We start from the raw sequence: 25756 nt of genomic DNA on the forward strand, positions 1-25756 counted from the left end.
ATTAAAAGACGCTTACTCCTTGGAAGGAAAGTTATGACCAACCTAGATAGCGTATTCAAAAGCAGAGACATTACTTTGCCAACAAAGGTCCGTCTAGTCCAGGCTAGGGTTTTTCCTGTGGTCATGTACGGATGTGAGAGTTGGACTGTGAAGGCGGCTGAGCGCCGAAGAATTGATGCTTTTGAACTGTGGTGTTGGAGAAGACTCTTTAGCGTCCCTTGGACTGCAAGGAGATCCAACCAGTCCATTCTGAAGGAGATCAGCCCTGGGATTTCTTTGGAAGGAAGGATGCTAAAGCTGAAACCCCAGTATTTTGGCCACCTCATGCGAAGTGTTGACTCACTGGAAAAGACTCTGATGCTGGGAGGGATTGGGGGCAGGAGGAGAAGGGGGGGGCAGGAGGAGAAGGGGACGACAGAGGATGAGATGGCTGGATTGCATCACTGACTCGATGGATGTGAGTCAGTGAACTCTGGGAGTTGGTGATGGACAGGGAGGCCTGGCGTGCTGCGATTCATGGGGTTCCAAAGAGTCAGACACAACTGAGCAACTGATCTGATCTGATCTGATCTGATGCCTCAATCATCAATGCTGAAGAAGCTGAAGCTGAAAGGTTCTACGAGAACCTCCAAGACCTTCTAGTATTAACACCAAAAAGGATGTCATTTCGTCACCAGGGATTGGAATGCAAAAGTAGGAATTCAAGAGATACCTGGAGTAACAAGCAAGTTTGGCCCTGAAGTACAAAATCAAACAGGGTAAAGGCTAACAGAGTTCTGTCAAGAGAACACACTGGTCATAACAAACACTCTCTTCCAACAACACAAGAGATGACTCTACACATGGACATCACCAAATGGTCAATATCAAAATCAGACTGATTGTTATTCTTTGCAGCTGAAGATAGAGAAGCTCTATTCAGTCAGCAAAAACAAGACCAGGAGCTGACTGTGGCTCAGATCATGAGCTCCTTATGGCAAAATTCAAGCTTAATTGAAGAAAGTAGGGAAAACCACTAGGCCATTCAGATATGACCTAAATCAAATCTCTTATGATTATACAGTGGAAGTGACAAATAAATTCAAGGGATTAGATCTGGTAGACAGAGTACCTGAAGAATTATGGATGGAGGTTTGTAACACAGTATAGGAGGAAGTAACCAAAACCATCCCAAAGAAATGCAAGAAGGCAAAGAGACTGTCTGAGGAGGCTTTATTGAGGAATGTCTGAGGAAATGTCTGAGGAAAGAAGAGAAGCAAAAGGTAAGGGAAAGAAAGGGAAAGATACCCAAATGAATGCAGAATTCCAGAGAATAACAAGGAGAGGTAAAAAAGGCCTCCTGAAATGAACAAGGCAAAGAAATAGAGAAAAACAATAGAATGGGAAAAACTGGAAATCTCATCAAGAAAATTGGAGATATAAAGGAAACACTTCATGCCAAGGATGGGCACAATAAAGGACAGAAATGGCAAGGACCTAACAGAAGCAGAAAAGATTAAGAAGAGGAGGCAAGAAGACAAAGAAGAAGTATACAAAAAAAGGTCTTAATGACCAGATAACCACAAAGGTGTGGTCACTCACCTAGAACCATACATCCTACAGTGTGAAGTCAACTGGACCTTAGGAATCATTATTACAAACCAAGCTAGTGGAGGTGATGGAATCCCAGCTGAGCTATTTCAAATCCTAAAAGATGATGCTGTGAAAGCGCTGCATTCACTATGCCTGCAAATTTGGAAAACTCAGAAGTGGCCATAAGACTAGAAAAGGTCACTTTTCATTCCAATCCCAAAGAAGGGCAATGTCAAAGAATGTTCAAACTACCGGACAATTGTGCTAATTTCACACGCTAGTAAGATAATGCTTAAAATCCTTCAAGCTAGGCTTCAGCAGTATGTGAACAGAGAACTCGGAAATATACAAGCTGGGTTTAGAAAAGGCAGAGTAACCAGAGATCAAATTGTCAACATTTGTTGGATCATAGAAAAAGCAAGAGATTTCTAAAAAAAACCTCTACTTCTGTTACACTAAAGCCTTTAACTGTATACATCACACAAACTGTGGAAAATTCTTAAAGAGATGAGAACACCAGACCACCTTACCTGTCTCCTGAGAAATCTGATTACGGGACAAGAAGCAATAATTAGAAATGGACATGGAACGATAGACTGGTTCACAACTGGGATAAGAGTACCTCAAGACTGTACACTGTCACCTTGCTAATTCAACTTATATGCAGAGTACATCTTGGGAAATGCTGGACTGGATGAATCACAAGCAGGAATCAAGACTGCCAGGAGAAATGACAACAGCCTCAGATACATAGATGACACCACTCTAAAGGCAGACAATGAAGAGAAACTAAGAAGCCTCTTCATGACGGTGAAAGAGGAGAGTGAAAAAGCTGCCTTAAAACTCAACATTAAAAAAGTTAAGATCATGGCATCTGGTCCCATCACTTCAAGGCAAATAGATGGGGGGAAAGTGGAAACAGTGACAGATTTTATTTTCTTGGGCTCCAAAATCACTGCAGACAGTGACTGCAACCACAAAATTAAAAGATGCTTGCTCCTTGGAAGGAAAGCTATGACAAACCTAGACCGCATGTGGTTTTTCCAGTAGTCATGTAAGGATATAACAGTTGGACCATAAAGAAGGCTGAGTACTGAAGAACTGATGCTTTCGAATTGTGGTACTACAGAAGATGCTTAAGAGTCCCTTGGACAGCAAGGAGAACAAACCAGTCAATCTTTAAGGTAATCAACCTGAATATTCATTGGAAGGATGGATGCTAACGCTCCAGTACTTTGGCCACCTGATGTGAAAAGCCGACTCACTGGAAAAGAACCTGATGCTGGGAAAGACTGAAGGCAAAAGGAGAAGAGGGTGGCAGAGGATGAGATGTTTAGATAGTATCACCAACTCAATGGACATGAATTTGAGTAACTCCAGGAGATAGTGAAGAACAGAAGAGCCTGCTGTGCTGCAGTCAATGGGGTTTCAAAGAGCTGGAGATGACTTGGTGACTGAATAACAAAAACCTTAAATTTCCCAAGGTCCTGATCATGATACATTCCACAAATGGACACAAAGTTGGTACTTTTAATTTAATATCTACTGAATAAATCAAATTTTTGCCTCATAAATGGAGCTAACTTCTAAATTAAGAACCTGGTCAAAATCCTAAACCATGTTTTAAAGCCAAAGCTCTTAGCCTTAGGTCACAAACTCTAGTGAAATATTACAAAATATAGATCTCAGTGCCCATGGAAACTTTTCTGGAAATAAATGGTCAATAAAGGAATTAAATTAATAAAGGAATCTGAATCGCAAGAAGCACTGCTTTCCAGATTCAACTACCAGGCCAACTTCCTACATCTCCATTTCCAATGAGGACTTGTCCTGGATGCAAGGAGCTGAGCGCTAGAGACACCGAGTGGACACCATGTCATCAATTTACATGAGAGCAGGCCAAATGCATAAAATGAAACCATATAATTTTAACTTGGTACAGCTAAAGGGGGGGGTATAGAGGGTAGTTATCGGAAATAATAATTGTAATGATAGCAAAGATTCCAGGAATTAGCACATATAGAAATTTTCACAGATGATATGACCAAGTTATTCTATCAATAAGTCCAATTATTTGGTCTTAGAATATAACTTATATTTTCAAAAATTTTCAAAGACATTTTTTCTCCTGTTGTTCAGTGACTACATTTTCTTATCCATTCATTCATACCTCATATGCAATCTCATATGCATACCTCATACCTCAATCTCCTCAGATCGAGACTGACAACTACCCTGGGAAAAGATTTAGGCTGTGCAGACAATTAAATCATGTTCCTGTCAATGATTCTATTTTTCTCAGCTCTTTCTTGATTATCCCTTGTACGGTTCCAGTGAGCCAAAATGTTCTCAAAAGTCAAAGTCACGCTTCTGACCAGATCATTCAGAAGGCTAGCCTAGAATCTTTGAAGCAACAACGCTACTCTTAAATCCTTTGGGAATAAACATTAAGTTCTATTTCTGATGAACACTGTTGCTTCACATACTGTTTACATAGGAAATAAGAAATGATAATGGATCAAAGTCCTAAACTCTGTAGAAAACATAGGTGGAAACAACCAAGATTTTGCTACTGACATCACACCACCATTTCCCCATTACTGACTGCCTTTTTCTTCTTGTAAAACATGGCTTGTCTTCCTGGATCTCTGTCAAAAACTTTCTTCTCAAAAGTCTACCCAGAAACTGAAGCACATTCCTCCGTCTGGATCTGAAGTGCTTATCTGCCCCTGTAACTCACTGGCTCGTCAGTATCCAGTTGAGGGACTGTTGGTACCTGCCAGACCCTCTGCACTTAGGACCCCAGAACCTAGCCTATCCTCCGCTGGTTGAAGAGGATATAGGAGGTATCTTTCATGACATCTGAACTTTAATTCACTGCCAAAGGATTTTTTTCCCCTTAAAACTTATACTTGAAATGTAATTTCATTTCTCTAGCTTTCTCAATGATAAAAATGAGAAACTATTTGGTTAGACAAGTGGGGTTTAGATCAGAGAGCAAGATCATGTATGTAGCCACTCTAACAAAGCAACTGCACCTTCACTTTCTTCCTTTCCATCCCCACGCAGCAAGTATCACAAACCTGAAATGACTTTCACAATTTGCCCACCCTCTCATGCTGGTTTAGTTTATACCTTCAACTGCCTCCATCACTGCTAAGAGCCTTTTAACTGACTTTCATGGAAGACTCACCTCTCTCCAATCTGCCATCCAAACTTCCCTCATCATAAATATGGCCATGCCCTTTCTTCTTAAATCTCAGCAATGGTTCTCCACTGTCCTAAGGCATCAGTTTTAAAAATTTGGTCCCAATGTATTTCTACTCTCCTCTCACTCTCATCCTACATTAGGCTTCCTTTCCCAGACAGCCTGTATCTTAGAAGGAAGGAAGGAAAAGAGGGCAGGAAGGAGGGAAGGGAGATTTCCTGAAGCCCAGGAAGTGACATAAGCCTCAAAACTGGCACCAAAATAATTTTCTTAAGGTTCAATCTGATTATACCATTTCTTGGCTTAAAACCCACAGTGTGCTTTCTTGGGCTAAGAAAGATAATGTCCAATTTTTTTTTTTTTTTAAACCTTGTTACTAAAACCTTTTGAGATTAGACACTCAGCCTGTCTCAGTTCCCATTAATATAATCATACTCTACTTGCACGGGTCACTACTCACACTTACCCATTCTTTCCTTGCTTCACGTTGTTACGCAATCTCTTCTCTCTGACCCCCATTCCCCTTTTCAAATCACATTCATCTCTGAACTTCAGCAAATGTATCCTTACCCACAAAGATCTCTATGATCTTCAGCTGGAAATGCACACCCAGTCTCTGAACTCCATAGTGTTAACCCTATAACACCTTGTTTTATATCGGTGATTCTCAATCCTGGTTATTCCTGAAAATCAGCTTAAAAGCATTTTAAAAATACTGGTAACCAGACCCCACCACTACTGAGAATGCACAGCCTAAGTACTGGCATATTTTTAAAACTGCCCCGATGATTGTGATATCAAGCCAGGTTTGAGAATCACTCTACATGAAAGTCTCTGGTGTACTTACTACTTTCTCTAATGGAACAACAGGGTCCTGACTTAGCTTCATAATCATCGTATCACCATACACACAACAACTATTCAGTAAATGACAGAAAATGGGGGGTGGGGAGATGGCGCAGAGAAACAGAGAAACAAAGGAAAAAAGATGAATTCATAATATTTCAAAACTCAGTAACTAAACTTGAAGCCTTAGTCTCCTAAATTCCTGGAAGAAATGATGAGGCTGCTGTCATTTCGATCACCTGTTTAAAAAAAGTCTCCACTACAGTTAAAAAAAGGGGGGGGGGAGGCAAAATCTCATTACTATTGAAGGAGCCACTTTGTCTTGGGGGAAGAGATTATTTTCCATCATTTGGAAATCATACATTTACATAAACTTGAGATTCTAAAATATTTGTTGTAGAATACATTTCAGTTTATGAGATGGGGTAAGAAAGACCTCTGCCAATCACAGGTAAGAAGAAAAGAAGGAAGTAGCAAACAGATTCTGAAAAAGAATTCTAGGCCAGTCCCTAGCTACCCAGAAAATTGTGGAAAAGAGAAGAGAAGCATTAGCCCCAACTTTGGAAAAGAAATTATGCTCACATTTCTTAATCACAGACTAAGAGGGTATAAGGAATACAATAATAAGGCTGTAGGAACATTAAAATAACCTTGATCAAAGACAGGACAAAATGTTGTGTGTTTAAAAAGAATTTCCAACTAATGAACAGTTTGGGAAGTTCTGAGAATTTCTGTAACCCATATGGAATAAAAAAGCTACACTGAACTCATGGACTGCTATCAATTTTTCTAAAGAAACTGCTGTATTCAGATATAATTCACATACCATTAAATTCACCTTTTTAAAACATATAATACAATTTTTTTTTAATATAGTCAAGGGATTTTTCAGCTCTCACCGCTATCTAAGTTCAAAACACTGTCTGCACTCCATAAAGAAACCACATAACCTATCAGCAGTCACTCCTCTATTCCTCTTCTCTGTTCCAGGCCTTCACTATTTTCTGTCTCTGTATATTTGCTAATTCTGGACATTTTACATAAATGGACCTTATAATGTATAGCCTTTTATGTCTGGTTTATGTCACATTGCATCATGTTTTCAATTTTATTTTTTTATATTGTCAACTTATAGTACATTGCATAGATACACTACATTATGCAGTCAATCATTTAGTAATAATTTATTGAGGCTTTGCGGATCTTACCAAAAAAAAGGCCTGGTTTTTAAGAAATCCTGATAGCTCAGTTGGTAAAGAATCCACCTGCAATGCAGGAGACCCTGGTTGTTCAATTCCTGGGTCAGGAAGATCCCCTGGAGAAGGGATAGGCTACTCACTCCAGTATTCTTGTGCTTCCTTTGCGGCTCAGCTGGTGAAGAGCCTGCAATGTGGGAGACCTGGGTTTGATCCCTGAGTTGGGAAGATCTCCTGGAGAAGGCAAAGGCTGCCCACTCCGGTATTCTGGCCTGGAGAATTCCAAGGACTGTATAGCCCATGGGCTCGCAGAGTTGGACACAGCTGAGCAACTTTCACTTTCACTTCAAGAAGTTTTAAAAGGTGGGAGATAGATAAAGAGAATAACATATCAATGACAGACTTAAGAAACTAATGGAACACAGAATTCAGAATGGAAAATGAGGCTGGGAAAGACAGACCAGAGCAACCATGAAGGGCCTGGTGCCATGCCAAGTGATCTGGACTTGCTGCTCTATGCAAAAGAGAACCTCCCTTCAGAAAGAGTCTCCCACCCCTCCCCACCACTTCCTTTTTTCTTATCTTCCAACACCTACAGATAGAAACTCAAACCATAAACATACACACTCACACCCATCTCAACTAAATAAATTACTACCCATTCTTCAAAGCCCCCTCCACAAAGCATTCTCTGACCATCCTGTCAAACAACTCTAACAGGACCTTTTTCACAATATTTATCATACACTGATAAATGGTAATACAGCTGCAATTATCCCTGCTGAAGAGTGAGCTTCATAAAAGCAAGGATAGTATCATTAGTTCTGAAATCCAAGCAGTGTAAACGCTGAATGAACACATGGAAAAAATGCAATAGATTTGGCAGAAAGTAGATCTCTAGGAGGATGAGAACACACAATGGCCGGTTTCGGTGACGAATCTGGGTGTGGAAGTAAAAATAGAGAATGTTGATGGAAGAAGCACAAGCCTGGCAAGATGAACGAGGTCACTGGCAGCGAGTAGAGAAACAGAAGGGGTGATAATGGCAAGTGAGTACCTGCCACGCCATGTGCCAGACAAAATACCAGCGCTTTAGTACATTTAATTTTTTCAACAGCCCACGAGGTAGATATTATTGGCCTCATTTTACAGGAAAAGAAACAAGCTTGAAGAAGGAAACAAACAGTGGCAGAAGTAGGTTTCTACAACTTATGTTTCTTTGCAAAGGCCATGTGCGTTACTATCTGCCTTACGTCATCCCCTTTTATAATTGTGCTTGGGATTGCACCAGCACATGTAACTGTTTTTTACTTTTGACATAAAAATACAGAAGTATGTAGCTGACTGATTATATCCTGAAATCCACCAAAACTAAGTCACAGTGGCTATGAATAAATTCCACAGTCAAACTGGTTAAAAGGAACACTTGCTCATTACTCTCTTAAACAGAAATATCCACAAAAGTTTCCTCATCTTGCAGTCAATAAATGAACATTGTCTTAAAAATTATATAAGGTTCCTTTTAGACATGAGTAGAATGTTACACAATTTACTAATCTAAACCACTTTCGTTATTTACCCCAAGGCTTGGGGTAAATTTGTCCTAAAATCGAAGGAAGCATTTTAAACACAGCGTTATAACTAAAGGCAAGTGTCAATAAATAGTTTAAATTCAGTATTACTGCAACAGATAAGAATATTATTTTTCATAATATCTGTATTTAGCAGTTACTATTTAGATGAGGATTTTTCATAACACTCTCTTACTATAGTTTATCATGAAATTTAATAATGCATAGTATGTGTATTTAACGGCAATATAATTAGCAAGTGAAGTACTGGTTTAGTGATGTTATTGCTAGGTGTATTTAACAACTACAAATAGGAAAAAAAGTTTGACTCAAAAACTTGCCTCTTTTAAAAGCAAATAATGCATTGTGTTACAAAACAAATGCACAAGCACAAGCAAGACTGGTGTATCATCTACTCAATAAAAAGTGCCCCCAAATGTTTCATCTGTGTCACTTGAAACAAAAAAGCTGCAGCAGGCAAAAGAGCTCCTCAATTATTTCTTGCTTTTCAGAGTTAATGTAAATGATATTAAAGACTTTTGTATGACTTTTACCAATTATAATTTCTATGTTGAAAAGTTTGTTTTTAAAGACACAAACTGGTGCTAAATCTTTGAGATTATAGTCAACGGAGCTATTTCTGCCTGCCTACACTTGAGAACTCACCACATGTTCAACACTTTCTGGCAGCTAAACACAAAAAAAATAGAAGGAAAAAGAGAGAGAGAGATATCATCAGAAACTGCCCACACTGAAATTATCACATTGTTTTCATGCTTAATTTTTTTCCAAGCAGAATTATAATTTTAACAACAAACAACTAATTTAAAACTAGTATTAATACATGCAGTATACCACAAAATTAATATTTTTATGTTTACAGAAAAAAATATGCCTCTAAAGTATAGTAGTAATTTTCATGCACCAACATTCCTAAAACTAATAAGCTAAAAACATGCTGTTAACTCTAAATAAGAATCTGAGCACAGTTCTTAAATAACTATTTTTATATTATTAAAACATTTACTGAAATAGCACTATTTAAAACTTAGTGGTTAAAACAATTAAATATACCAATTTGTTTTGCATGCACCTACTCCTTGAAAAAAATTTCCTTAAATAATTGCACATGACTGTAAGTCTCAAACATGCACAGTTTAAGGGAAAAAGTGACTAAATCAAGCAAAACCAATACATACTTGGTTTCATCCATCACCTCTACTTCTGTAGGGGCTGTGATGGGTGCATTTGAACGTCCTGCAGTAGGGTCATCTGTGTTTAATTCTCCATTTGTAGAACTTACAACCTGCAAAAGAGAAAAAAAAAAAATATATATATATATATACACACACACACAAAAAAAGTAATAAGTTATACAATGATAAACATAAAGTATTTAAATTAGAAAGTTAATATGAAGACCACAAAACAATTAGTATGTAGTTGTTCATAACTAAATATACTAACAGGTCTACATTAAAGATAAAGTCATTCAACACTTGCTTTTCAACTTACTTCCTGGTCATCTTGAAATTTCTGTCCTGTCTGCTATCCTCTGGTTTTTAAGGCTAATGCAATCAGTTCCCTTTTGGGTACCCAGCTCCTTTGGTACTCTGCTACATCATGAATTATTTGCTTTGGAAACTTTAATACTGTCCTTCCAACAGACCCTCCGTTTCATTCGGTAATCACGCTCAGGTCTCACCCTCATTTGTCCATTCATTCACCCAGTTTTTCAAGCCCTAAATCTAGGCATCACTGTGATTCCTCTCTTTGACATAAACCATCAGCAGATTATGTTAAATCCTCCCTGACACAAACCCCAAACCTAACTGGGTCCTCCCCACTCTTAAGACTACTAAAACCAAGAGATAATGGTCCAAAGCACTCTTGAATGAAGTAGAGCAAAAACTGATCAACTGGTCAGCTTTTATTTGTATCTACCGCCCATTAATGGATTGTCCACACAACCACCAAGATGTTCCTTTAAGATGTAAATTAGGCAACACATAACTCTCTGCTTAAAACTCTTATAATGTCAACTTTATGGTTTCATTTGAAATAAAGATCTATATTCTTTACTCCAATTTACAAAGCCCCACAAGATCTCAATCCTGTCTACCCCTTTGATCTCATAGCACTTTCCCTTTCTTCACTAGCCTCCATCCAACATCAAGCTTATTTCCACCTAAGGCCTTGGCATTATCTTTTCTTACTCCCTGGAATTCTCTTCTTGCTTAGTGGCTATTTTCTCGTCTTTCAGATTCTCAGAGAATAGGATTTTTTTTCAACATATAATCTAGAACTTTTGTGCAGAAACACTCTTATATGTTATACTTCATTTGTAATTCTTTGTATAGCATTTATCAATATTGATGTTTTTCTGATTGACTGATTGATCAGTTTCTTAACACCCACCCCAAATTCTATTAAAATTAAGCTCCATAACAGCAAGAGCCTTCTGTTATTTCCTGAGAGATCTCCTCACCTCAATGTGGCACAAAAAAGGCACTCAATAAATATTTGTTGGAATAAATGAATATATGCATGCATATATGAAAGCTTGAAGCAAGATAAAAATCATAACACTCCCAAATTCTCTTGGTCCAACAAAGTCTCTCTACTGTCCTATCTCTTGTTTTCCTCTAAACTTAATAAAAAACAATCATCTTAATTTACCATTTATATTTTTATAAAATTCCCCATTTATTCCTTAACTCCTCCCAATCTATACTCTGACCCTATATCAGAACTCAAATTGAGGTTTTTCTTGAAGGTTACCAATAGTTCCTAAAAGGTATGTTAGTAGTCTTTGCTCAGTCTTCATTTGCCTGTACATCTCTCTATCACTTGGCACCAGCTAATGACTTTGAAGTGAGACAGAGCTAGATACAAAACCTAGTTCTACCACTTACCACTTATGTGACTCTGGGAAGACACCTTACCTTGCTAAACCTCAGTATTCTCAACTATGAAATTGGAAACAGAAGTTATCTGTTTAATAAGGTTGATATGAATAGGAAATAAAGTTAATATATAAAATACAGTGACTGGCATATAGTAAGAGTTCAACAAATGGTGGCCATCATTATTACCATCAGTCTAACCTAAACAATGGCTTCAACTATTACCTTTACAAAAAGGATTCCCCAAGCCTAACTGCTCACCTACATGGTTAGTTAGCTAGATCAAGTTTGGCACCTTGTTATTTCTAAAACCACATTTATCATATTCCTTCTTAAATCTGTTACGTTTCCTATAGTCCCTACTTTTACTAAAGCCCTACCCACTTCCCAGACCTCCAGGCTCAAAAATCTCAAAATCATTTTTGATGCTTTCTCTACATGATCTCTTTATGATGTAACAAAAGTCTAAGTATCAGAGCTGACAGGTGACTAGTAGACTTAACACTTCCATTTACAGAGGCCGGTTTCTAAAACTTAAATTCCAGGCTTCCGTGGTGGCTCAGTGGTAAAGAATCCACCTGCCAAAGCAGGAGATATGGGTCCAGTCCTTGATCCCAGGAAACTCCCACATGCTGTTGAGCAACTAATCCCATGCGCCACAACTATTCAGTTTGTGCTCTAGAGCCTGCGAGCTGCGACTATTGAGCCCGTGTGCTGCAACCACTGTTGTACCCGTGTACAACAAAGACCCAGCACAGCCAAAAACATTAGATAAAATTATACATAAAAAGTTTAAGTTCTAAAAGACAACATTACGCCAAGCACCGTTCTAGGAACTTGGAATACCACAGTAAACAATGCAGAAAAACATCTCTGTCCTTGTAGACTTAATAGTCAGTGTAGGGAAATAGGCCCTCTCCCTGCAGCTCAAGCTAGATAACCAGAAATCAATCAATGTGTCTAGACTAGGTCATGATTTATACAAGTTCAATTTCCTATAGCCTATATGGAACAAGTACTTAAGAAATGAGCACTGCATTTGTTCCTTCAGCTGAAAACACAAAGCTGCCTTGATCCTCTTTAGAGGCAATTCAATGGGAGGAATATTCCTAAGTCACCCTCTCAGCTTCTGGGGCACCTGCTTCCTCCTTTCTGTCATACTTTGAGCTCTGTGGTACTGTGCCAATTTTCTCTCTTTCTGAAAATGTGAAAAGATACTTATTTGTTCTAATTACTGAATATAATTGGCTTCTTTATTTTTAAAATGTCAGAGCCTCTACCTTGAACTGGAAAGAAGCTAAAAAGCAGAATTCTTATCCCATACTTTTCTATTCTCCATCACTTTTAACTAGCAGAGTGCCTTGCATGTAGTAGATAACTAACAGTTCAATGAACTATTTCCATTTTTATTTCCTTAACATGATAGTCAACAGGTTTCTTCCCCATCCCTTTTTGTTCAATGGCCCTACATAGTTGGAAGGACACTCCTTACCCCATCAACTTATAGGCAGTTCCTCTGATGTGTCTTCCCTTTCTTAAGCAGCATAAATGAAAATTTGAAACTCTAGTACTCTAAATTTCCAGCAACAGTACCTATACATGCATTATAATTATATAATCTGATTTACTTCACTTCATATAATTTCATCACAAAGTTATATCAGACTTCAATAAATTTTATTTTAGTGAAATGCTTCAAATTTCATTCTACATGGTTGATCAGAACCGGATTAAAAAGAAGTTAACATCTGACTTTATAAAAATTTTAATGTAATTTTTCCTGGGCTCCCCAGATTCCCTAACCCTCTGAGTAAAAGCCAATAGCCCAGGGCCAGAACACAATCAATGTGGTAACAGAGTTCTGTTAAGCTGACCCACTTAACAGCAACAACCTAAGAGTGAATCAGGCATTAAAAGTGTTTCCACTTAAGGAAACGAGTGGTCTTTTCTAAACAGATTTTACAAGAAGAAACAAAGACATGATATTATAAACTGTGTCAATATCTTCTTGGAAACCAAAGGCAATGGATCAAACAAAAATTATTTTTGTAAGCCAAATTTTGAGAAATGATTCCACTTAAGTGACTTTTCTAGAATAATTCAAACTAGAACATAAGAATCTCTGCAATATTAGTGTTTATCAGGCTAGTTTCTTCAGAGGATGAGATGGTTGGATGGCATCACCAACTCAATGCACATGAGTTTGAGCAAACACCAGGAGATAGTGGAGGATAGAGCCTGGCGTGCTGCAGTCCATGGGGTTGCAAAGAGTCAGACATGACAGAGCGACTGAACAACAAATCTAAAAATCACAAATGCTTTGAGGTTTGACATTTCAAAAGAAAATACAGCTATTTTATAGGATTTTTGTTGTTGCTGTTCTTGTTCTTAAAGAAATTTTCACTGTTATTCCCACTTGATAAGAAACTTAGTGTAATTCTCATTTTAAGAGGTTTAAAAAAAAAGTAACTAGGTTACCGTTTTACTCTCACAATATCAGAGTTAAATGGGAGGCAGTGGGCAAAAAGCCTGTAGCTAAGCGAGGGCGAAAAATAATGGTTCATTTAACGCCTGCCTGCCCCGTCTAATTCCAAAGAAATCATTATCATAGACGAGTACAAAGACAACATGTCTTTGTACTGAAGGATGTTAAAATGCCAATTAATTTACTTTCCGTATAGAATGAATTCAAATTCGTTATACTACTATCTTCCTAATTTCTATTTGAAGTTTTGTGAGCATGTTATCAAATGCTCAGTAGAGGCACACTATATTAATGAATTAAATCATCTAATCAAAAAAATATATTAGAAATACTAAAAAAACATATATTTCACTTAAGACACTCAGCTTTTTCTAGAGGCATCTATAAGAAAGCACACTAGTAAAAGAGATACAGTTAAAAGGTTCAACATGACTGTATGAAACCAGCTTTCTAACATATTCTAAAAGCTACAGAAATATAATTAATATTCCAACTGATGACCCAAAGGCCCAGTGATTTTCTCAGTGACTTTCACCAAAGAAAAACCAAAATGGATTCTCTATTCAATCTCTGAGTGATCTAATATTCACTTAGACTAATAGATTCTTTTGAGTACTCCAGTCTTGCAAGATGTTACTGCAAATGACACTGGAAAAGTGTTAAATTCCTTAACATGAGATATCTGTTTGTCTTTCATTTCCTGGTGACTCAGACAATAAAGAATCTGCGTGCAATGCAGTAGACCCGGGATCAATCCCTGGGTCAGGAAGATCCCCTAGAGAAGGGAATGGCAGCCCACTTCAGTATTCTTGCCTGGAGAATTCCATGGACAGAGGAGATTGGCAGGCTATAGTCAATGGGGTCGCAAAGAGTCACACATGACTGAGCGACTTCACTTTCAATGTTCAGACTACCAGCCCTTTGCTGCAAAACTCCTATATATCATATCCTAGCTCTCCCCCTCCCCTTCTCGGAGCACTTCTTAGAGTTACTTAAGATACTGCCTTCAGGCTTGACATCCTGAAAATTCCCACTCAATAAAACATAACTCTCAACTTTTAGATTGCGAATATATTTTTTAGTCAACAAAATCCCAACCATTCAAAAAGTCTCCCTGCCTCTTGTTTTGGGTAGAGCAAGCTCAGTTTACACTATATTCTCTTCCCTACTATATATAGTAGCTATTAAAATCTTTCTTTACTGCCAGAAAAGAAAAAAAAAGAGTATCAAAACAAATGTGTAATGCTGATTTATCCCAATTGTAACTAAACAAGGGATTTCCTAAACTAAACTAAAAAAAAAAAAAAAGAGGAACTGGAAATTATTTATGTAATAAAGGCATGTAACTTCTCTCATTCCACAAACCTCTCTTTTCCAGACTTTAGTACCCCCCAAAAAAATAAAAGAGATGACTCTTGTAGTTACTCAATTTTTTTTTCCTTGTTAGGACCTCAGTATTTTCAAAGATTTGACAAAGAAAACTAAACTTGGTTATCTGAAATGTTTTGAAAAGGCCTGCATTAACAATTAGCATAAAGGAGAACTGACTCAGATATGACATCTATTACTCCTCTGACTTTTAACCACATATGTTTTATCATTTCAAGATATGTTTGTCTGATTCTTTTTCTGTTACCATCACCTGTATCTGCATTTCTGAAGTGATAATAACTAAAATATCAGACTGCTTATTATAACAATTAATATTATTGTTTCATTTCATCAACAGTGCCTGGCTGTAAAACATATCTGCACCACTTGCAATTCTGCCCTTTCTCCCCAGTGTCACACGGTTCCTTACATGAAAAAAGAAAGGCTGGACAAGCAAAAGAGCTTTCCAACAGTCAGAAAGTATGCCACACCAAGTAAAACAGTTCTCTGAGTAGTTAACACCTGTCTTCTTCCCTCTGCTTGCCATGACCTCTCAGCGTTTACAGATCAGATGTTTAGTTAACATAGAGCTCGATGTTACAGTGAAAAGTTCAACACAGTGGCATTAGAGACTAGTACTATCTGCTGCCAGTGGTACATTTTAAAACCCCATTTTGGAAATTCTGATTTGCCAGGTGGAAACCTACCAAAAAGGGTTACTGACCCCTCCCCTTCCCTCAACCCTCATACCCAATTAAATTGTATCTTCTATCTTTCAAGTCCTTTTGTTTCTCTTTATCTCCACTACCCATCATCACTCCTCAACTGTGGACTTTTGAGAGTTGTGGCCCTGCCTTAGACTTGTCTCCCTTCCATTTGGTCTCAAAAGTATCTCTGTAAATGCTAATCTAATCAAGTTACTTCTAATTCTCTTTATGCCTACCCAATACCCTTAGACCAAAACCCAAATTTAATAACAAAACTTTCAGGTCCTTCACAATTCCCCTCCTGTCTGCCTGTCAGTCTCATTTCTCAATACATAATAGCTTGACAGAACTGCATTTAATTCCTCAGTCTGTCACTCTCTCCTCCACAATCTTACACACACTTTTCTCTGCCTGGTACACTCCTCTCTTAACCCCTTCCTTCTACCTTCTTCAAATGCTAAGTCCTACTGATTCTTCACTTTGAAAACATGTGAAAAAATAAGAGTATAAATAATATTTTTTTCAGGAAACTTTAACTTGCTAAATCCAAGTTAGATGCTTTTCCTACATATTCTCATAGTACCCTGTACTTCCTCCGCTTATCATACCACCTGCTTATTAGCTCTTTCCATTAACTGAAAGCTCCATAGGGACAGACACCATATCTGTTATTCTTTCCTTTATTCAAAGAACCTACTAGCACAGTGCCAAACACGTGGTAAACATTTATATATATTTGCTGAATAATGAAGAGCCAAGAAACGGAAAATGGTAGGTCTAGGCTTCTCAACCATATTTATTACCAGTGATTCTCAGAGGAGCAGGGGGGGACACACTTGTACCCCTAGGAAATTTTCCAAATCACATACAAGCCAAGAACAGATTGAAAATACAGACTTCACGATATCTGAATACTATTCTCAATCTCTTAAGTGGGGAAAGTTTATCAAATAGATAGCATTATCTTTCTGATGAGTAAGTTAACTGAAGAGACAGAATAAAATTAGATAAATCCCATTTCACAATGCATTCTTTTGGCTACATCTCTATACTTCACTTTTCAGAGATGGATAAAAATACTAGTCAAGCTTCTTAATTTGCCAAAGCAATAGACAATTCTACTATTTAGTACTTCTTTGTCCCAGACTCTATACTAAATACTTTTTTTAAAAGTTCTCACAAAACCATGAATAAAGCTATCATTAATATCCCCATGTTATGATGAATAATCTAAGGCACGAAATTTGAAATTATGCAGCTAACCACAATTAAATCAACTTGGTAACCTATATACCTGACCTATAATATATATATAATAATTCTGAAAAGATAAGGAGTTCAAATACAGACTCCAAGGGGCATATATGAAATAGTGAGTGAGGATTTTTCTGTAGGTCGAAAAGGCAAGAGGTGTTCGTATACCAAATAGCAATCTATCTATTTTGTAAATGTATTTCCTGAAAACTATTTGATGATACGCCCTTGGTATTTATTGAGGAAAACTTTTTAATTGCCGTGTAAGATCTTTGTTGCTCAGTCGTGTCCGACTCTTTGCGACCCCATGGACAGTCCATGGAATTCTCCAGGCCAGAATACTGGAGTGGGTAGCTGTTCCCTTCTCCAGGGGATCGTCCCAACCCAGGGATCAAACCCAGGTCTCCCACACCCTGCAAAGCCAGTGACTGAAACTTTGTCCGACAGGTGGTTCAACAACCACGGAACAAAGAACCTCAATGCAAATTCTTCTCATACTTGTGTATTAGTAAAGTGATCTTTCTATCTTCCCTTTATCAAATAATGAGAAAAAAACACACTGCTTTCCCTTCTTCTTTCATTCAAAGTAAAATATAGCATTCAATTATTGGAATAATCATATTAGCTCAGATTAAGATACCTTTACTTCCTCTCACTATTATTAATTTTTAAACTATTACTTCATCAGTCCAATTATGCCAGTGTCATAACTTTTCAAATTTTAAATTATACATAAATTCAACATTTTTGGATGGAGCAAGATTCACGCATGATCTTACTACGCTGCTAGCAAATTTTTCATGACAGTAAAACTACCTTAATGTTCATCATATCAAGTTAATTCAGGAAGTAACTGAAAACCAGTGTAAAAATTTTTACTCACTTATGTATTTACCCAAATAGTAAAGTGATCACTTACTAAATATTAGAATGAAGTCAGATGCAATCTTTATAAGGCAGAAAAGTTTTAAAGAAATAAGAAATAAGCAGATTTAAAATATATCTTTGAGAATATGTGAAAAAATAGAATAAAATACTGGAATGATTAGCCAACAATGAAACTCATTCACCCTTTGACAGTCCAAAGAAATTCCATGAGCCATCTTTAGGAATTCCACAAAGTGAAAAAAAAAAAAAAACTACTGATAAATTTGTGGCATTGGTACAAATCTTAATTGTTATAGATTTCCCTGAACCCTGAGCAAGACACGTTATAAAAACATACAACACTTAGAAACACGTAAATGTATACAGATACATACACAATTCAGCTTGTGTTTATGCAAATTAAACATAATTTCCTCAATTAACTTTTCCAATGATATGAATTTAGATCACAAAAAAGTTTTACCTCTCAGGCTCCCTTGCCTCTGAATCCCTCACTCCAAAATTTGACAGCACTATTCAAATTCTTCTGTTAATACATGACTGAAAGTTCCACAGACTACAAAATTCTATAAAAGTTGGTTTCACAATTTAAACTGTCTCTAAAATCTAACTGTGGGAAAAACATGATAACTCATAAGATTTAATTAAGAATTGGCTTTTTAAGAGTTCAAATCAAGACAGAATAAAATCCAAGCATAGATTCAGATTAATATATATGAAGAAAAAATATAAATTTGGTAAAATATAACAGAATATTGTTCAAGTTGAAGTATGTGGAGAAAAAAATTTAAAAATAGGTTTTACACTGAAATGGACTGAGGAAACATTTCTCATCTCAATTACTTTAAGCCAGCATTCAGATTATCTAAACTGACATTTTTAAAAGAAATAAGAGACTCAGTAATCTTTTCCTATTTTTATAATATATATATAAAAGATTAAAATTTAGGGGGGCATTTAAGGGAAGAATATAGTAGCTATCTGTAAATGTATAGAAAAGGGGGGAAAAGGAACACATCAAAAAAATAAGGGACAACTTTAAATTTTTCTTAATATCCAGAAAATAGAGGGAAATGTTTTATAAATATCTGTCTTTGAAATTATTTTCTCCATGTTATACTTTATCCAAATAAAACAAAATATGTCATTGTAAAACTGGGGTCATATTTATTTGACCAATTAATCAGAAAATACATTCTAAGGACTGAGAATGAAAATGTTAGATAACTGCTTAACTAAGTTTAAAGGAAGCAAAGTAATGAAAGGATAAGGTATAAAAATGTTCTATTACTTAAAGCATTAAAAAAGACTGAGCTCATTACTGGACAATCAAGTTTAACAGACAGTTCAAGTAATACATTTTATTTTTCTAATCTGTTCTGAGTACAACTTACTTAAATAATGTTGCATGTGCTTGCAAAAATGAACAAAGGCAAAATCTTAGTATCCCTTAGGTGGTCTTGCTAGACCATGTTAATTTTTCTCTTTTGGTTAAATTCAAAGGAATAGAATTATGGAGAGTTCAGCAACAAGTCTTTCATTAGGATAAGAAATCATGCCATGAGTTCCAAAAAGGGTTAGTTGTATAAATCTGGGAAATAATCACTCATGCAAAAATCAGAAAATACCTGTACCGAGCCACCATGTCTGTCTGCTGCAAGGTGAGCTCTCAAATGATGGGGATTTGCCTGCTGGGAGTCCCAAGCTGCCCTGTGGTCTGTCGACTGCCATTTATTTAATGCATGTGGCATGCATGGAAGAAGAAAAACCCAAAATGTTAAACATCGCATCCTTATAATATAGAAAACAAATGTATAAAAGGAAATTTTAAAAACCCTTACTATTCTGAGTCACAGATGCAATTATCTTTGCATAGTGAATGTGGAGAAATTTCAATGAAAACGCTACAATTATGTAATGATCAACCACAAAAATAAAATAGCACCACAGAATTTTAGAAGTGAAAGGACTTTAGATATCATAGACTCCACTTTCTAATTTTATAAATAAAGTTAACAAAAACTAGAGAGGTAAAAATGACATGGTCAAGAACACACTCCATAAACCATGAAATGTTCTAAAAAGCCATTCACTATATCTTCTTACAATAGAGGTCCCCACTGGTTTTCTGATAAGAAACTACTTCCAGTAACATTTAAAAAAAAAAAAAGACATTACTTAAGCAGCCACACTTAAGGTCTCAGAAAACTTAAAAATTTTTCTCTTCTTGCTTAGTACCCTGTTTCTGACTGTGAGGATAATACAAGAAAACAGAAAAGTTCCTTGAAAAATAAGAACTGCTATACAGAATACCAAGAGGATATGACAAAAAAACTTTTTAAGTGACAATCTTTCATATATGAATCCCTTTGTTTCCTTCATCTATTTTTTTCATCTGGTTCAAATTAAGAGACCTATTTCCATGAAACAGGCCGATAATTCTTAAAGATTTTAGATGACCTGGCAAGCCTGTATGGCAATAACCACAAACTATATAATAATCTACTAAAAGAATTGAGTAACGGCTTAATAGGGAGCAATTTCTGCGTTTCAGGAAAATGTGGACAGTACTAACATGGGGGAAGGCATACAATATTTAAGTTTCTATCACATGTTTGGTTCTGCACTGGCTGCTTTATATGTGTTATCTCATTTTTGAGACATAAAGTATTATCCTCATTTTACTGATGAAGACATTAAGACATTAAATACTTCTCTCACATCACTGAAGTAGCAAATAGTATACCTGGGATTCAAACTGAGAGCCTACTATTTTCCCAACATTACTACCAGGCTCATTACCACAATTACATTATGTTCTAAAGACTTCAGGGCTCTTTTCTTTCTTTTTCAACTAAAGTCACGAAAATCTGGCCACAAAGTGTCAAGTACACCAGGCTATATGCAGACTAAGAATATCAGTGGCCAGAGAAACCCTTTAGGAGAAGAGATGTTAAAATCAAGTAGACACAAAGAATACATGTTTTGGCACTAAGCTTCCTGAATTAAATTGTACAATACAAAACTACATACTCTGTGGCATAAAATATGTCATCAAAACAATTACGACAATTCTAATGTCCCTTTATTAAATCCTCCAAATTTATCACCAGAATTCAGCTGACTTTTAGGTTAAAGTGAAATAAATTAGATGAGACCATGGGACAGCAGGCAACATTTGGGAATCGTGGACCTTTTAAGAAGACACCAAAAGCTATGCAACCTCTCCTCAAAATAAACATTTGCATCCACCCAACATTTCCTGTAAAATTTCAGGATCCCCTGAACTTCAACCATTGACTCTAAGATAAAACTGTTTATCTGGGGATATTACAAAGGTTTCAGACTTTTAAAGAATTAACTTTTCGTCTTTTGGGATTATGAACTGTGGGTTTATCACACAACTTAAGCTGTTTACTGCAGCACAGATAGTTAAGAAATTTTTTTCTAGATATATAATGTTTCTATCATGATAAGAATCTACATATCTAGGTTGAAAATTCAATAAGCTATTGTAAAGGATTTCCTGGAAAAAAAAAAAATTGATTCCCTACATTTATTCCAAGAAGGACTACATCAACGAAATATGGTTCCCACCCTCAGTGAACTAGCAATGACCTAGCAAGACATATCTGAAACAGGTAGAAAGTTAAAACTTTAAAATATTTAAATTTATTTCAAGAAAAATTTAATTCAACAATAAAAGAAGTTTCATTTATTACAATACCTAATAGCTCAAGTAGAGATCCTCACAGAACATGAATTACTGGTCTTGTTCCACATACGTTTGAAAAATTAACTGATTTAAAAAACACATACTCCAAGTCTTCACTTCTCCCATTTCTTTCTATTTACAGCATCTTATCAGAGTACTCAAGCTATCAATGTCTTTTAATTTATACTGGAAGTAATTTATATATAAGACCCTTTACTGCCCAGTTTTTCTAAGGCAAAATTATAAAACTAATCTTTTTTAAATTGTCTATACTTTAAAGCATAAAATTATAAATACTTCCTAAATGTAGCATTTTATTTGACTACGATATTTAGTAAGTTGTGTTTCTTCTTTGATGTCATTTTTTTAACCCTCACCTCAACCCTGATGGAATACAAAATAGACAGCACACTACCCCTCTCCAAAAAGGGTTATAACCGAAAATTCTAAAGATACCGTTTAATTCAAGGTAACAGCAAAAATTCTGTCAAAAATGGATTCAGTAAGGTTTCTTTATATAAAAAAGACGAGTGAAAATGTTGCTCAAAAATTTAACAGCTTCCAATTTATCTTACCCAGAAAATACAACTCTTCAATGAATCTTCTATATCTTGTCTTGAACCTGCTCTCTGCTCCAAACCAACTGCTTATTTCTCCTCAGACATATTCCACATTTTTAAACTTTTGCCTTATTTTTTTAATGCTCTCTCCAAAATTCTTATTCCTTAGCCTGCCTTTAAAAATTCCATTCATTTTTCACGCTCATCTCAAAAACCACCTTTGCATATAGATCCTACATATTCCAATGATCCTCTATGGCACTTTATTAATGTATCTCCCATGGTACAGTTTATTCTGCATTGTTATGTAGTTATTTGTGAATTTGTTGTAATAATGATAACAGGAACACCAGCCACAAGAGTTGAGACTTAATGAATGCTTACTATATGCTAGTAAGAATTAACATGCATTATTTCTTTTATAGATGAGAACTGAGGCTTTGAGTGAATGAGTAACCTGCCATATCCAGGTCTGATTGATTCCAGAGGTTCAGTGAGCTCTTAGCCACTCATTACAAAGTCATTTCTCACAGGTTGTATGTTTTTCCTTACTTCTGCATTTCTGCAATGTGGAGAGCAGTAGCTTTCAAATAACAGAACTCAGTAAATAATTTATTACACTAAACTGGACTAAAGTTAGAAAGAACAGCTACTATTACAATTCATTCCAACAGGGTATCCAAATACTTCCATTCTAACAGAACAATATTCTCAAAGTTTATACTAACACCACTAATCAGGATTTGTGATTAAACAATTTTAATGTGACCATTAGGGGAAATAGCCTATGCATTGAAAATATGTGCATTTTTATCCTTAATATGTCTGTATATGGTCTGTTTTCTAGAAGAAAAGGATATGTATTTCAATCATTCAATATGTATATATAAGTATGTATACACATATGTGCAAAGACATGCACAAATTATAAAGCTTAATCTGGGCATGATAAAACACCAAATACATTTATAAACAGTGAGAAGGTAACACAGAAATAAATCAAGACAGTTCATATCTAAAAGGACAGCAAACCTGATTTTTGGATTGTATCTTATCTCTGTGGGGATGTGCTTCTCTGTTTGATGACAGAGCAGGATCTTGCTGAACTGCACCCACTGGAGTAGGCTGCGACACAATAACAATTAGCATCAATGCATTCTATTTCAGAAGTCTTATTTAAAATTATTTAGCACCTTAAAATAATAAAAAAATAATAAAAGATACTATTACATAAAGCCTTAATTAAGAAAAGGTATCTTCCCTAAAATAAGTTGTTAAATATACCAAATTAAAGCAAAGAAATTATAACTACTATTTAAAGTAGCTTCAAAATATTTCAATAGTTTATCAAGTATTTATTTTTATATCAACAAAAGACCTTTTAATGTTACCATTACGTTTTAGGTTAATTCTTATAAAAAAACAAAATGTATTTGTTTATCTCTCTCATTTCCAAAGCCAATATATAAACAGAAAAAATTATGTTATGAAAATTAAGGGAATAATTTTTTAAATAAGCTAATAAAATTGGTTACTGTCAATATTTTAACTCAGAAGAGACTTTTATAAAATTTAAACTATCAAATATAATTCATAAACTATCAAATATAATTCAAAGTTTCATAATAAATGCATTAATCAAAGTTTATTCAGGTTTGCATTTTAGATACAATATGTATTCAAATCACTTTGGAGCTAAGAAAAATACAGATTAAACATTTAAGTAAGTCAATTGTTCAAAAGTACTTGAACCTGAGAGCTTGGTAGTTCCAAATATGGACAAAATTTGGTATCAGTGAACTGAAATTAAAGTAAATTTTGTAAGGCATTTTTATTTATTTAAAAAGAAGACTAGTGAGAATAAATATTTGATTTTTTTAAAATCATCTCTTCAAAGAAAGAACTTAATGTTGTGTTCATTTAAGTAATGACACTCATCCCACAGTTATGATCAAGACAAATTTTTTGGGCAGTTTTTATGTTAAAAAAACCTAAACTTGCTCTGATACGTAAGTATCAGTCTATTGCAAAATAAGCTAAAACTGCTAGAATAATTAAAGTATACTCTAAAATTACAAATATCTTGAGCAATGACTAAAGAAAAAACTAGCTGATCTTTTAAAGTAGTCACTAGAATACTATATTTTTAAAAAGTATATTTGATATTAAGAACTAAATCAAAAGCAAAACATTCAAAATAACCCATTACTCTAAAAAGCAGACTCCAAATTCTCCCTTTTTACAAAACACAAAGAATGAATCCTTTAAAATTATTTATTCTCAATACTAAAATGTATATGGAACCACAAAAGACCCTAACAATCTTGAGAAAAAAGAACAAATCTGGAGGTATAACACTCCCTGACTTCAGACTATACTACAAACCTGCAGTAATCAAATCAGTACAGTACTGGCTTAACGACAGACATATGTCAACAGAAAAGACAGCTCAGAAATAAACCCACATATGTATGATCAATTAACCTAATTAATCTATAACAGAGGAAGCAAGAATATACAAATAACAAAAGACAGTCTCTTCAATAAGTGGTGCTGAAAAACTGGACAGCTGTGTGTAAAAGAATGAGATCAGAACATATTCTAACACCATATACAAAAACACACTCAAAACAGATTAAAGACCTTTATTATGAAACCACAAAATTCCTGGAAGAAAGCATAAGTGAACACTCTGACTTAAATTGTAGCAATATTTTTTTGGATCTGTCTCTTACGGTAGAAGAAACAAAAGCAAAAATAAACAAATGGGACCTAATTAAACTTTAAAGCTTTGACACAGCAAAGAAAACCATCAACAAAATGAAAAGACAACCTACTGAATATATCTGCAAATGATATGACTGAAAAGAGGTTAATATTCAAAATTTATGAACAGCTCATACAGTACCAAAAAAACAAACAACAAATAAGCAGATCTGAATAGTTTTCCAAAGAAAACACACAGATGGCTAAGAGATGCATGAAAAAATGTTCAACATTACTAATCATCAGAGAAATTAAAATCAAAACCATAATGAGACATCATTTCACACTTGTCAGAATGGCCATTATTAAAAAGACATGAAATAACAATTGTTGGTGAGGATATGGATAAAACGGAACCCTTGTGCACTATTGGTGGAAATTTAAATGAGTACAGCCACTATGGTAAACATTATGAAGATTCCTCAAAACACCAGAAGTATAACTACCATATGATCCAGCATTACACCGCTGGGTACATATTCTAAGAAAATGAAAAAAGTAATTCAAAAGGTTTATACACCTCAATGTTCAAAACAGCATTATATACAACAGCCAAGATATAGAAGCAACCTAAGTGCCCAGCAGCAGATGAATGGACAAAGAAGATATGGAGAGGAGCTTCCCTGGTCACTCAGTGGTAAAGAATCCACCTGCTAATGCAGGAGACATGGGTTCAGTCCCTGATTCAGAAGATCGCACATGCCTTGGGGC

The 25756-nt window shown here is 35.6% G+C and overlaps 1 protein-coding gene across 23 annotated transcripts in view; it reads right to left on the reverse strand.

The window, feature by feature from the left end:
* CSNK1G3 (casein kinase 1 gamma 3) overlaps positions 1-25756 on the reverse strand; it is a 116419-nt gene that overhangs the window by 7195 nt on the left and 83468 nt on the right. For 9 of the 23 annotated variants that reach the window (XR_015167045.1, XM_086410625.1, XM_086410620.1 and 6 more), the window contains 4 exons: positions 23312-23404; positions 19633-19728; positions 9593-9699; positions 9060-9083 (listed from right to left, as the gene is read on the reverse strand). Coding sequence is in view for 20 of the 23 variants with exons in the window: in XM_086410625.1 (XP_086266751.1) it covers positions 9060-9083; positions 9593-9699; positions 19633-19728; positions 23312-23404 (320 nt within the window). In the remaining 3 variants the exon portion in view is untranslated. The remainder of the gene's footprint in view (positions 1-9059; positions 9084-9592; positions 9700-19632; positions 19729-23311; positions 23405-25756) is intronic. The other 14 variants (XR_015167044.1, XM_086410634.1, XM_086410636.1 and 11 more) reach the window with 5 other exon arrangements.

Source organism: Bos grunniens, chromosome 7, assembly GCF_055505025.1.
Source record: "Bos grunniens cultivar Pamir isolate PY7600 chromosome 7, Bosgru_T2T1.0, whole genome shotgun sequence".
NCBI classification, from domain to species: Eukaryota; Metazoa; Chordata; class Mammalia; order Artiodactyla; family Bovidae; genus Bos; species Bos grunniens.